Source organism: Crinia signifera, chromosome 6 (assembly GCF_055691185.1).
Source record: "Crinia signifera chromosome 6, ASM5569118v1, whole genome shotgun sequence".
NCBI lineage: Eukaryota > Metazoa > Chordata > Amphibia > Anura > Myobatrachidae > Crinia > Crinia signifera.
This window is the reverse complement of record NC_139222.1, coordinates 187581432-187594963: the sequence shown is the minus strand read 5'-3', so window position 1 is coordinate 187594963 and position 13532 is coordinate 187581432. Positions and strand designations below refer to the sequence as shown.

Here is a 13532-nt window from a genome sequence, read left to right as displayed (position 1 = left end):
TTTAGTAGGTGGCTGCATCTTTCTTTTGAATGCAGATGTGGGCTTTAGAAAAATGGCGTCTACGGGTACAGAGGCTGCTACCGCGTAGTAGATAAGCAGACACTTCCTGGAGCAGCGCCGGTCACATGTGCCACCGGTTACTGGCGGAGGAAGCTCTTCCCTTTTCTGATTCTTATTGGCTCGGCAGCTGTCACTCAGTATAGACTAGAGCAGGGAGCCGTGTATGACAAAGGGCAGGGTGACAGCGGAGGGGCAGTGTGTGTGGACCCCTTGTGCCAGCGCAACCGGTAGTATCCTCCTGTGGGCACAGTAAGGACTCCGAGCGAGGCATGAAGTGTGAAAACTGCACCAAATCGGTAATGGCGCTTTTTATCTGGAATCCTTTAAATGGCTGACAACATGCGTATAACCCCCAGCCCAGGGGGCCAGGGGCACCGTGTCTGTTATGTGTGGCTATAATATTTTGCTTCCACCAGGCTCATTACATGTATTATATCATTATGTTTACCGTATTTATTTATATATCTTAATGCAATGTTTAAATAGAGGAGGCAGTGTGGTGGATTGGTAGGCTGTTTACCTTTATAATCCACATAGGACCATCATCATGTGAAACATTGTCATTGCTTCTCATTGCGTTATTGTAACAATTGTTTATTTTATAGTTACTGTTTGTTCTTGGGAGTTAGTTATTTTTTATTATTATTTTTATTTATATTTGGAAGTTATTCTTTCTTTCTTTCTTTTGTTCTCTTTACTGTACTGTTTAAACCTACAGGTAATTTTTTTTATGGTAGTCCTCATCTTTGTGGCCACAGCTTACGCCAGTTATGTTAGCCACTTTCAGAATAGCATCATCATCCCCTTGGTGGCTCGCTTCGCTCCACACAACTTTACTAAAGGTAATAGATGATGGCGTGGACCCAGGGTGGTGCGGGTTTCGCTACGTAAGTTCTGTAGCGTAAGCTGTGGCCGCAAAGATGAGGAAGTACCTTTTTTTTTTTTTATTAACACCCTAACATTAAATGGAAATTCTGCAATGATTTTGTCACATATTCTTATTGTGTTTGTGTTCACTAGTTTCATAATATGATTATGCGGCATACACACGGGGTGATTTTTGCACTAGTTCAAAAGTTCCCATTCATGGTGTGTTTTCCCTGTGTGATGCGATGCCCGCTCCCGTACACATAACATCGCACAGCACAAAAAGTATGTGCATCCCATTCTTTTTGTACTAGATTCCATCGCATCGCATCTAGTACAAAAAGCATGCTGCTGTAGCATGTGATGATTATGAATAAACAAACAACTTGGGAACATCATATATTTTTAATGGGTAAAGGTGTGCATAAAATGTACTTTCTTATCTACATTTATTTGCATTAGAATATGCCTTTAATCTTTGTAAGATTATTTTCTTATTTCTTATTTATTTTTTATTTTGGTACTTGTTTCCTAGAACAGCGCCCACGATTTCCATCGTATGGGCTCCTAAAAAACTCATCGCATCGCATCCCCATGGAATATTGCGGCAAGCGATGCAATTTGATTTTTAATTGTACAAGCCCCCATGCCATGAGATGTGATGTGTGCTTACAATGAGATGTAAAACCCCCAGTATCCATGCCATCCCGAAGCGTGGCGACCTTTTTATACCCCCACTATCCACGTTGGCGTGGAGTTGATTTTAGATAGTGTGGTGAGCGCAGCTCGCCACCGAGCCCGAAGCTTGACGAGCGGACACGGATTACTTTACCTGTATTCCGCGTCCCCTCGTGGGGCTCGCCGCACTTCGGGCTCGTATTCCGCGTCCCCTAGCGTGGCGCGCTGCGTTCGCCACACTTCGGGCACTGTCTTAAAATCAACTCCACACCGACATGGATAGTGGGGGTTTGAAAAGGTCGGAGGACGCGGGGCTCGCCACGCTTCGGGATGGTGTGGATACTGGGGGTTACATCTTATTGTAAGCACCCATCGCATCTCATGGCATGGGTGCTTTTACAATTAAAAATCGCGTTGCATCGCATCCCATTTGCTGGCATGCGATGCTATGCAATATTTAATTGTACAAGCATTGCATCGCACACCACTAAATAAGGTACACAACGCCGTGCTAGGAAACAAGTACCTTTTATTTTTAATTATTCCCCTTTACCACCAATATCTTGGGTCAAAACCAGGATTTGGAACACCGTTCCAATACATGTCAAACCTGTGACAGACCCCTTTCACATTGTAGTTCTTGTTAGATATTACATAATTTCCAAGCAGCTGGATATCCAGATCTCCCCAGGAACAGTCCTGACCCTGCAACACTAGACTGGATCAGAAACCTGCAGTAGGGTATGCTGTCACTGATGAGATGAACAATGAGAGTTTACTGCCTCTCCATATGAAAAATTGGATGGGGTAAAAACTGTAGCAGTCCAGACCATACTGGAGGCTGTAATCTCTCCCTGTTGGGGACAGCTGTTACAGACACTGTTCCATTTTTGCCAAACTTGAATATTAAATGGACTGGAGCTGAAGGTGTTAAAGGGAATGTATATGTACTTAATGGGATTTTCTATTACATGAAGGTACTGTTGACAACTAGGGAATGTTTGTCTGTTGAATTTACAGGTAATTACAGGAGGAAAACCTTGATTATTTTTGCAGTTGCGCAAAAATGATCAAGGTTTTCCTACTGGTTAATCATCATTCTGTTAGCATAACAGGTAAGGTAAACACAAGAGATTAGTTTTTTGGCTGTAAGTTTTGAAATGACCGGGATTTCATTGTTTGTAGGGATAATCACAAGCCTAAACATGTATATTTTTAACAGGAATGGCAAAATCTCTGTGTGAATTCTGCAATACTGCAAATTAAGGGCCTGATTCAGACCTGACTGCTTATCTGCAAAGTTGCAGATGACTTCAAGTAGTAGTTCAGTGACACCCAGGCAGAAAGCAAAGCCATTCTGTGTAAATATGCAAGTGAATTGCAAAAATATTGCTATCTGGTGTTCTGTCACACATCCATACGCAATTCATGTACCATTGCTCGATTTTTTTTTTTTTTTTTTTTTTTTTTTTTCCAGTCTGTGCAAATGTGAGTAAAGGGGCATACACACCGCGCAATTTCAGATGCTTTTCTAAGTGATCTGACTAGATTGCTTAGAAATAGATGCCTGATCACTCAGTATGCATGCACAGTCATTCGATAATAAAGCGATCAACTAAATCCCTTTCTTATTTTAATAAAACTGTCTCCAAAATGTGTCTCTCTCACATTCTACTTCCTTTACCTGTTCAGAACACGTAAGTTGTACTAATATATGTAGGAGCTCCTGGTGACTATTTATGTATAAACTGTGAGTTCTAACATATTCACTTAAGCAATCATTAGGCAAAGTATTTTTGTTTTACAAAGAGTTATGTTATTCTATTTTACATTATTATGGATGTTGGAGGTCTCCTGATTCCTAAGTGTGGGGATTTCCCATGCAGATAACACTAGTGGTCACAAAACTGAGCTGTTCAAATGTTGCTCTGTTTAGACACCTGTTCGCTTTGGGGATGACATTTCTTCTAGCAGCCTCCTGAGGTGCGAGGAAGGAATGTCAGCACTTTGGGCATCCTAACAGGAGTTTAGACAGACTTATGCCGGCCACACATCAGACCAACTTTCCTCCAACCATCCAACTAGTTGGTTGGATGGAATAAAAACCTGGTACTGAAGAGGAGCAAATGGAATTCGTAACTAAGTCATTTGTTTGCCAAATCTGAAAATGGACAACAACTGTCACTCAGACAATGTATCTGTTTGATTTAAACAATTTCACTGAAGGTTTTTGTCCATTCTCCTGAGTTTGTGAGCAAATTGCTTATTGGCAGTTGCCCCCATACAGTACCAGATTTTCAGTCCAACCAACCAACTAGTTGGATGGTTGAAGGAAAGTTGGTCTGATGTGTGGCCAGCATAAGCTTCTTTACGAGGCTAAACATAGTCTGTATGGGTGCAATATGCATAGATGCCACAATTGAATTGTGACTAATTGTTTCAGCGTCTAAACGGTTTGTTTAGATGGGGAAAAATAGCAGCCTCAAACAATTGAATCTCCCCTTTAGAGTGTAATCATCTGGCATACATCCTTGTACTTTTATATGCAGAACTTCTTGTTTACACGAATGTCCATATCATTTAGAGCAGTACATGTATTATAGTTACTGTGTATTTGTGTTGTCCTTGAGGAACATTGTCAGTGTCGGGATCCGGATGATAGTTTGACAGTTGATTTGTTGACCATGGTTGACATGCACATGGTACGTGGTATGCTGATTGGAGGTCCACATGCTCAGGTGCCGACATTGACACCAAAAAAAGGTCAAACCGCACGTTAATCTATTCATGTGTCAACATTTTGCTTGTGTCAATCTTTTTGCCAGTGTGGAATTTGCATTTTAACCTTTTGGTGTTGAACCAGACACTGTTGATCCTACGATCCATGCACGTCAGTGTCAATAGCTGCTAGAGGATAAACAGGTTTCTAACAAAATATTCTGGTCAAGGCCTCGGCAAGAAAAAATATTTTGAAACTCCATTACTTCAGAACCAGCTGGTAACATAAATGTTCACATCCTCTGTAAATACTAATATAACATATGACTGTAACGTGTGCAGTTTGTATGTAATATTAATATATACACTGTAAATGAAAGAACAAAAAGTGGCTTAGCGCATGATGTGTTAGTTCTGAGCGCTTATTCAGCCCATTCTCATACATTCACCTTCTTTCTGTAACAAAACGTGTTTGCAAGTAACTTGATTCTTTTACACGCAGGTTGAATGGAGTTGGATACGTAGTCAAAATCTGAGTTCACTTTAGACAATGTTCAAACTGCTCCACTGTTGTCAACAATTTCACTTCAACTCCCGGACAAACGATATAGGGGGTTAATCAGAGTTGATCGCAATTGGGCGAATTTGCAATCCTAACAATTATCGGATGAGTGTGCATGCGTAAGGATAATAGCATACATTCATGAGGCCAAATCACCACATAAATAGCGAAAATATCTAATTGTAAACCCTTCACAATTTGACTGACAAGAATTTGGCAATTTGGAGGTGTAACCCGATGTTTTTTTGGGAGTAAATAAGTAAAATAGGCTTCGGTCTACGTGGCTCACTGTGCTTGCCACAGTCTTTATAATCAACTCCGCTCCGACGTGGATAGTGGGGTATGAACAGGTCGGGAGGACGCGTAACACACCCCCTCGTGGGGCTCCCCGCGCTTGCCATACTTCAGGCTGCTGTGGATAGTGGGTGTTTGAAAATGCCTCCTTTTATTGTGCATAGGACGCACTTGCGCCCGCATACCCCCTTTATGCATGAGGCGCACGTGCTGATAATTACACAGGAGCGTCCAGCCTCGTATATAATTATATTAACCCTTTTACATTAGGACTTCTCTGTGTTGGGATATATGAAAAGGGATTTTCTGCAAGCGTTTTTTACCTGACTATCCTGTGAAGAAAAATAAACAAAATATTGGAAAAACACCTCCCGTTTTACTTCACTGGACGTGGATATTGCAAGATTGCTATTGAACTTTGTTATAGGCGCCATACCACTATTGGGTAAAAATATTGGTCTTTGTTCGTTCCCTATCCCTCAGGAAACTTAGTGGTGAGGCTGCCAAGCATATAATTGCGACACATTGTATACATTATTTGTGAAATAGGCTAAAGCGCGAGTTGGAATATTGGGGGGATATATATATATATATATATATATATATATATATATATATATATATATATTTTATTCATTCAGAGGAATAAACCTGTTGTGTTTTTTCTTTTTCTTTTTTCTTTGTTTTTAACATCTGTAAGCATACTGCAAAGCATTGCCATTTTACCTCTCCCCTGGTGTCTCTGTTTAGGAATGCAGCAGGAAGAAGAAGGATAAGGAAGATGCTGAATCGTCTGAGCCACTGTCTGTTGCAAACGAAGATGAGGTAAGAACCAGCACCTTATCTAAGACCTTCCACATGTCCTTCCAGATGAGACCATCATTCTCGGTAACACACCCATCCTCCACACTTATCTTTGCATGTCACTATGGCCCAAGCCAGACTGATCGTCCACACCCTGCACAGTAGCAGCAGTTTTCACTTTTTTATTCCAAAATTAAATCCTTGAGTAACAGACAACAAACTTCCAGTCGGGAATGGGAAAAATTCATATATTTTAACGTTGCAAAAATTTAGGTTAAAAAATGTTTATTACATTATTCATTTTGATGTTTTATTGTAACTAAAGGTATACTATATTTTATATCCACAGAAATAATGCTTACTGTATAGGTTGAATTTCAGTTTTAAATCAAATTGTTCATATAATTGTATTGTGTATTTATAAGTGGACACATCCGGACCCTAGGTCGACCATGTCTAGGTCGACACCTATGAATAGTCATCATACCCATGGTCGACAGGGTCCAAAGGTCGACACAAGCTTTAGGTCGATCATGGGAAAATCGACAGTCAAAAGGTCGACACAGGTTTTTCACTGTTGCTGACATGTGCCGACAGGCAGTATTTCATGCCCCACCACCAACTAGGGCATGGTGGGAGAATAGAATAGTGTGCCCGAAGCATGGCAAGCTCAGCGACTGTGTCCTTGTCGACTGTGTTGACATTCGGGACAAATAAAGTGAAGAAACTTCCCATAGTCGACCTTAAGCTTGTCGACCATTTATAGGTGTTGACCTACTCCCTGTTTACCATTGGATGTCAACCTAGTTATTGTCGACCTAATATACCATAACCCCTTTCTAATATATTTCAGCATGGAAAGCTTTCCCAGTCCGTCCCCCCCCAACTCCCATGATGGTAGTTATCAGGCGCACAAAAGCATTATTTGCGGTAACACTGCTGTGGGATCGGGAACTTTTCCTGAATCCCATGTGTTGTCATGAGTCCTTTGTCCGCTGCCTCTATCTGGATACCGCGATAATGACCATCAGTCTTAAAAAGTGACATCAGGACACTTTTTATTGGCTGAAAATGGATCACTGCTAATTGGATACCCCACATATGAAAGGTAGCCGGCATTCACTGCACCAAAGGTGTTAAGAACAGATGCTGGGTACGTGTAAGTGCAGGACTCTGCTAATTACATTAACAGTGGGGTGTCTTAAAAAAGTATTCTTCTATTTATTATCATTTTGTTATACAGGGCAGCAAGTTCTGGTGCACTTTACAATTGAAAATAGGGATAAAACAAACTGGGTAGTTACAGACAGTCCAATTGGTATGAGGGCCCTGCTCGCAAGCGTACAAAGGGGGCAGTTCAGACCTGATTGCTCAGGTCCGAATCTGATTCCCCAGCCTATGGTGTGGGTATGAGTATGCGCATGTGCAAACCCTGGGAACCCAGGCATTGGCAATAGGATGGGCAAGTCCATGGCATCCTTGGGGCTGGCGGCTGACGTCACATGACATCAGTGCCTGCCCCCAATATGTCGGTTAGCGGGCATCTGAATAGTAAGTATAGACTGACTTTTCAGAGTGAAGGCTGGAGAAATCATTCAGCGTTGAGAGACCATCAAGCTTACACATCTGCTCGCATGCTAGCCCGGGGATTTGCTAGGGGGGCGTGCGTCCGGTGGGAATCGGTTTAGCTTCTCGGTAGGCAGTGAATATACGCTGCTTAGCGAGCAGGTCTGAATCGGGATCAAAGTACAATAATAATAATAATAATAATAATAATAAATAGAACTATATTTTCACATATATATACTTTGCAGTACTTCTTTGTCTACTGACAGACTTTAAGATTAGCTTAATGATTTTTTTTGTGTGAAAGTATTGTACTCTGTTTTTTCTGCTTCGATCTCTGACCTCTACAGGTATACTCTGAACTCCCTTAAGTCCCAGTGACGTTATACCATTTTTATTTCCTCTTCAGAAAAGTGAATTTCACCGCCTGGCTGATTCCCGCATCTTTCTTAGCGATTGCCTGGCATGCGGAAACTGTGTGACCTCAGAGGAGGGTGCCCAGATCTTTGCACAGAACCAGAAGGAGCTTTTCAATGTTTTAAGTGTCAATAAGGTACAGTTGGATGTCTTTAAAGGACCCCTGGCCTAAATATTTTTTAATATTGTTTTTGTGTGTTGTGTTTTAAGGAAATGGGAAATGAATGTCTGTTTTCTTGTTTTCTGGTTTGAGAGGGGGAAATTTACTAAGATGGTAGTTTTTTTCACATGGGATGTTGCTATGGGCAACCAATCAGAATATATTTCTTATTTATTTAGCACCCTTTAGAAGATAATAGACAGGATCTGATTGGTTTCCCATAGCAATATTCCATGTGAAATAGAACTCCCATCTTAGTAAATTTCCCTCTGAAACTCAAAGAGAGAAACCACCAATAGTCCTTGGTGTTCCCTTCCTGAATGTTACCCTCTAAACATATGTCAGAGAAAAAGTAAAGTACAGTACTTCTATCTACACTAGGGAAGGAGAATATTGCATGCATAAACACATTGTGGGAAAACAGCAGGAACAATGGTGGTGGTTCATGTACACTGATCAATGCTTTTAGCAGGCATTACTCAGGGCCGGCAACAGAACTCTTGGGGCCCCATACACTGATATCTCTAGGGCCCCCCACCCCCTCAAACGCTATCACCCCCCACCTCTATGCTGGAACATAAACTGGGCGCACTGCGGCCTGCTTTCTATCACATTGACGCACAACCTCACCCTACAGCCTGCGTGCTATCAGTCTGACACCCTTCCTCACCCCATGGCCTAGGCTCTATCACACTGCCGCACTCCCACACCCCACGGCTTGCTCTATACTACAATGACACGATCCCTAACCCCGTGGCCTTCCCTCTATCACTTTGATGCACTCCTTGACCCTGTGGCCCACACTCTATCATACTAATGGCCTCCCTCACCCTACAGCCCACAGCGCAATTCCCAGAGTAATGCTGCCTGTGCACAATTCCACAATGTCCACAGTAATGTCCCTGACCCATATTGAGCCTCACCACGATAGTTACCCACCCCCCAATGGTATATACTTACCCACCCTCCCCTGAGACACAATTGCCCCCCTCCCCATAGTAGAGTTACATCCCCTTCCACATATTGCACATTTCCCTCCCCATGGTACAGACAGTTACATGTTATACAGAGAGACTCACAGTTCTGATGGACCTGTTCTGATACATCTCCGCTGAAGACGGCTCAGGGCTCCAGGGGAAGCTTGGGCAGTCAGCTTGGGGTCTCAGATACACTGCATCTTCCTGCACCTGCTGCCTTCAATGCACCAGTAGCGCAGTTCCCTCCTCCACCAGCCCAGTAGTCACAGTGCTGGCTCTGTGTGAGCGGCGGCTGGGAACTGCTGCCTGGTGGCTCGGAGGAGACTTTCCCCGGCCACTAAGTTTCCACTTTCCAGGAAACACCAAGCCGCGGACCACCCTCCCAGCTCCCGCCGCGGACCACCCTCCCAGCTCCCGCCATGGACCTCCCTCCTTCTGGCCACTGCTGTAGCCAGACAGCACAAAGCTCCTGCAACCACCGCGGACCTCACTCCATCCCTCCCAGCTCCCGCCGCGGACCTCCCCTCCTCCTGGCCACTGCTGTACCCAGACACTAGTCCCCAGCTCCCATGACCGCTGCGGACCTCACTCCATACCTCCCAGTCCCTACTCCCGCCGCGGACCTCCCCTCCTTCCGTCCGCAAATGCGGAAGAATACACGCTCCCAGGACAGCGGTGCTGCTGCTGCCGCCGCAATCAAGAAGTAAGTGTTTACGGGGGCAGACTTTGAGGGACTATATTTTACCCCCTACAAAACTGCGTCTGATCCCCGGGGCCCCTCTGTCCCTCGAGGCCCGTCACGGGTGTCCCCCTTGACCCCCCCTGTCACCGGGCCTGGCATTACTATAAACTATACTAAACAATGGTTCCATTGTTTTACAGAAATGTGACTCATCGCTCCATAGGCTGGTTGTTGCATCCGTAAGTCCACAGGCTGTGCCTTATTTTGCCATTAAGTTCCATCTGTCTGTCTGTGAGGCAGCTAGGAAGCTCTGTGGGTTTCTCAAAGGCCTAGGTAAGTTTTTGTGTTTTAAAAGTCTGTTAAAGACCCAAACTTACATTTTAACTTATCACTCTTGGAGGTAAAATATGTTGTTTAAGCTTAACCCCTTCACTGGGATGGCAAGTAGGAATTAACATTGTTTATATACCTATGCTGCAAAGAATGAGTTCCATAGGTCCCAAACATCGAACATCAAAAAAACTCTTCCCCCACCAGTCCGGTATTCCGGACGCAGAGCCGAGTGACTGGCACAACTTTGTTGCGTGTCAGTTTTGCAAAAGAAAAGTGAAAATGTATGAAAATATGCTTGGAGTGACTGTATGTCCCTACATCTCCCCACACCATGAACCAACAGAGATGGGGGGGTTGTTTAATATAGGACAATATCCTCCTTCTAAACATGGTTAACCCATAAAAGTTATTTCCCAGTAATCAGAAAGGCAAAATACACTAAATGTATGGATAATTTGGGATTACAGGGATGTGGTGATATCTTCCTTAACATGGCGTACATAAATTCAGAGGCACCCACATTTTAAAGAGGGGGGGGTCCCCTCATTCAAGTAATATAGTCCCTTAGTATCTATTGTCTAGTGATCACCACACAGTATTACCCTTCCCTACAGAAAACATGCATTTTTTATTCTTTGAATGGAGAGCACTAAGGGCCCTTTTCTAGTTCACTCTTTCTGACAAAATCCTTCTTCGATGGACAAAACCATGTGCACTGCATGTGGGGCAGATGTAAAATGTGCAGAGAGAATTAGATTTGGGTGAGTTATTTTTATTCTGTGCAGGGTAAATATGGGCTGCTTTATTTTTACACTGCAATATAGATCTCGCTTTAAAGTAAAGCACAACCCAAATCTAATTCTCTCTGCACAAGTAGGGTGGCCAATCCCGGGATCGGGATCGGCGGGATCCCGGGATTTGGCCCCCAAAACGCCGGGATTTCGATCCCGGGATTGGAATTTCCAATCCCGGGATTTCGGGATTAAACTGCGCATGCGCAGTTTAATGCCGGGCAGCGTCTGAGCACTCAGACGCTGCCCGGCTTCCCCATACCCCGCAGTGCGCAGCGTGACGCCACCCGCCCACCCAGCGCTGACGGCCACCCGCTCGGCCACCCACCCAGCGCTGACGGCCGGCCACCCGCCCGCCCACCCAGCACTCACGGCCGGCCACCCGCCCGCCCACCCAGCGCTCACGGGCACCCAGCGCTCACGGGCACCCAGCGCTCACGGGCACCCAGCGCTCCCTACCAACCACCCACCCAGCGGTTCCTGACAACCATCCACCCCCCCCCCCCACCCAGCGGTCCCTGACAACCACCCGCCCACCCACCCAGCGGTCCCTGACACCCGCCCACCCACCCAGCGCTCGGGCGGCCAGGGTGTTTTTTATTATTAGGGAAGCCAATCCCGGGAATCCCGGGATTGAGCATTTTTCAATCCCGAATCCCGGGATTGAAAAAATGCCCCGGGATTGGCATCCCTATGCACAAGTAACATCTGCCCCACCTGCAGTGCACATGGGTTTGTCCATCTAAGAAGAATTTTATCAGAAAGAGTGAACTATTTTTTTTACATATATGGGATCTTGCAGTTGCAAGTGGGGAGTTCATAACGCTATCAATTGGGGCCTGATTCATGTTTGTCAGTAAGGCAAAAAAAAAGCAAGCAACTATGTGTTGGAACAAACCATGTTGCCATGAAAGGGGAACGGATACATTTAATATTTTTCTATGCAGGATAAAGACTGGCTTCTTTTGCATGTAGTCCACAAATGTTAGACCATTTTATTTTTCCACTGAAATTTAGATTTCAGTTTGAACACACGCCACCCAAAGCTAAAGCTGTCTGGATGTTACATCTACCCCACCTGTAGCGCAACATGGCTTTGCCCAGTTGCTTGCTTTTTTGCTTTACTTACAAACCTTTATCGGGCCCATTGTGCCCTAGCTTTCTCATACTGGCCCAAATACATGTCGGAAAGAGACAGGAGTCTCCTTTCTCAAATGGTGTCTTGCCTCCGTTATTACCTGGTGATCAGACAATGACTTAAACAGCACTAAAACAAAAAACTTGATAAAATGGTAGGCATTGTTGGGCTACACTATTATTCTTAAACATGGTTACAGTTTAAGTGGAGACAGCAAAAAATGTAAAAAACTAAAACTTTTTTAACCATTTGAGGTGTGTCATGGTCACATCCGCCATCAGAGTCCGGTGGTCATGACGTTAGTGTTATGTTGGTTATCCTTCTCCCATAGTGGCCTTTCAGTTGCGCTTACAGTAAATACACTTTAAAAATCAGAAGCATGTGTGTCTCACAAGGCGTGGGTTAAGAAAACAGATTTCAGAATGAGAAATACTGTAAGGTTTTAATTTCAAGAATAAGCATTCCTTCAGAACTTAGGGCCTTTTCTAGTTCACTCTTTCTGACAAAATCCTTCTTAGATTGACAAAACCATGTGCACTGCAGGGGGGGGCAGATGTTACTTGTGCAGAGAGAATTAGATTTGGGTGGGGTTTTACTTCAAAGTGAGATCTATATTGCAGTGTAAAAATAAAGCAGCCAAAATTTACCCTGTACAGACACAAAATAACCCACCCAAATCTAATTCTCTCTGCACATGTTATATCTGCCCCCCTGCAGTGCACATAGTTTTGTCCATCTGAAGGTGCCCATACACGCTCAGATCCCGGCGTGCGTTCTGGGCTAAAATAGCATCCATCGCATTGCATGCCTTGTCACATTGAGGGCTAAATATAAATGTGCAAACTGCAGCACCGGTGGATACCGTAGAAATCTGCCCGTTATTTTAAGCTCCGTGATTTTGTCTTTGTAATAGCTGCTACTTTAAAACATCAAGCAGACTGAATTGCAGGTTCTGTGACCATTTCCTTGATTTTTCGTTAGCACAGTACTGAACGGTTTATTCCACTTTGATATGTTGACAATTATCAGTATATGAGCTATTAGACCTGCAGAGGGTGAAATTCAGTTAGCTGCTGTAATTTACTCCCCCAGGCTCTGCAGCTATCCCCAAACTACGCCCAACAGCAGTTGTTACCGGGAATTGTTATTTTTTTTCCCAACAGGCTCCAGGATAAATACCGTATATACTCGAGTATAAGCCGACCCGAATATAAGCCGAGGCACCTAATTTTACCACAAAAAACTGGGAAAACGTATTGACCCGAGTATAAGCCTAGGGTGGGAAATGCAGCAGCTACTGGTATATTTCCCTGTATAAAAATACCAGGACACCACAGGCTGCTCCCCCTGCCTAATAGCAGGACACCACAGGCTGCTCCCCCTGCCTAATAGCAGGACACCACAGGGGGCTCTCCCTGCCTAATAGCAGGACACCACAGGGGGCTCCCCCTGCCTAATAACAGGACACCACAGGGGGCTCCCCCT

The 13532-nt window shown here is 44.2% G+C and overlaps 1 protein-coding gene across 1 annotated transcript in view; it reads left to right on the top strand.

The window, feature by feature from the left end:
• The first annotated feature begins 99 nt into the window (after nt 1-99).
• The window catches only part of NARF (nuclear prelamin A recognition factor), a 33107-nt gene continuing 19674 nt past the window's right edge, over nt 100-13532 (top strand). The window contains exons 1-4 of the mRNA XM_083148425.1: nt 100-356; nt 5930-6004; nt 7959-8102; nt 9986-10118. Of these exons, the coding sequence (XP_083004551.1) occupies nt 330-356; nt 5930-6004; nt 7959-8102; nt 9986-10118 (379 nt within the window). The 5' untranslated portion in view covers nt 100-329. The remainder of the gene's footprint in view (nt 357-5929; nt 6005-7958; nt 8103-9985; nt 10119-13532) is intronic.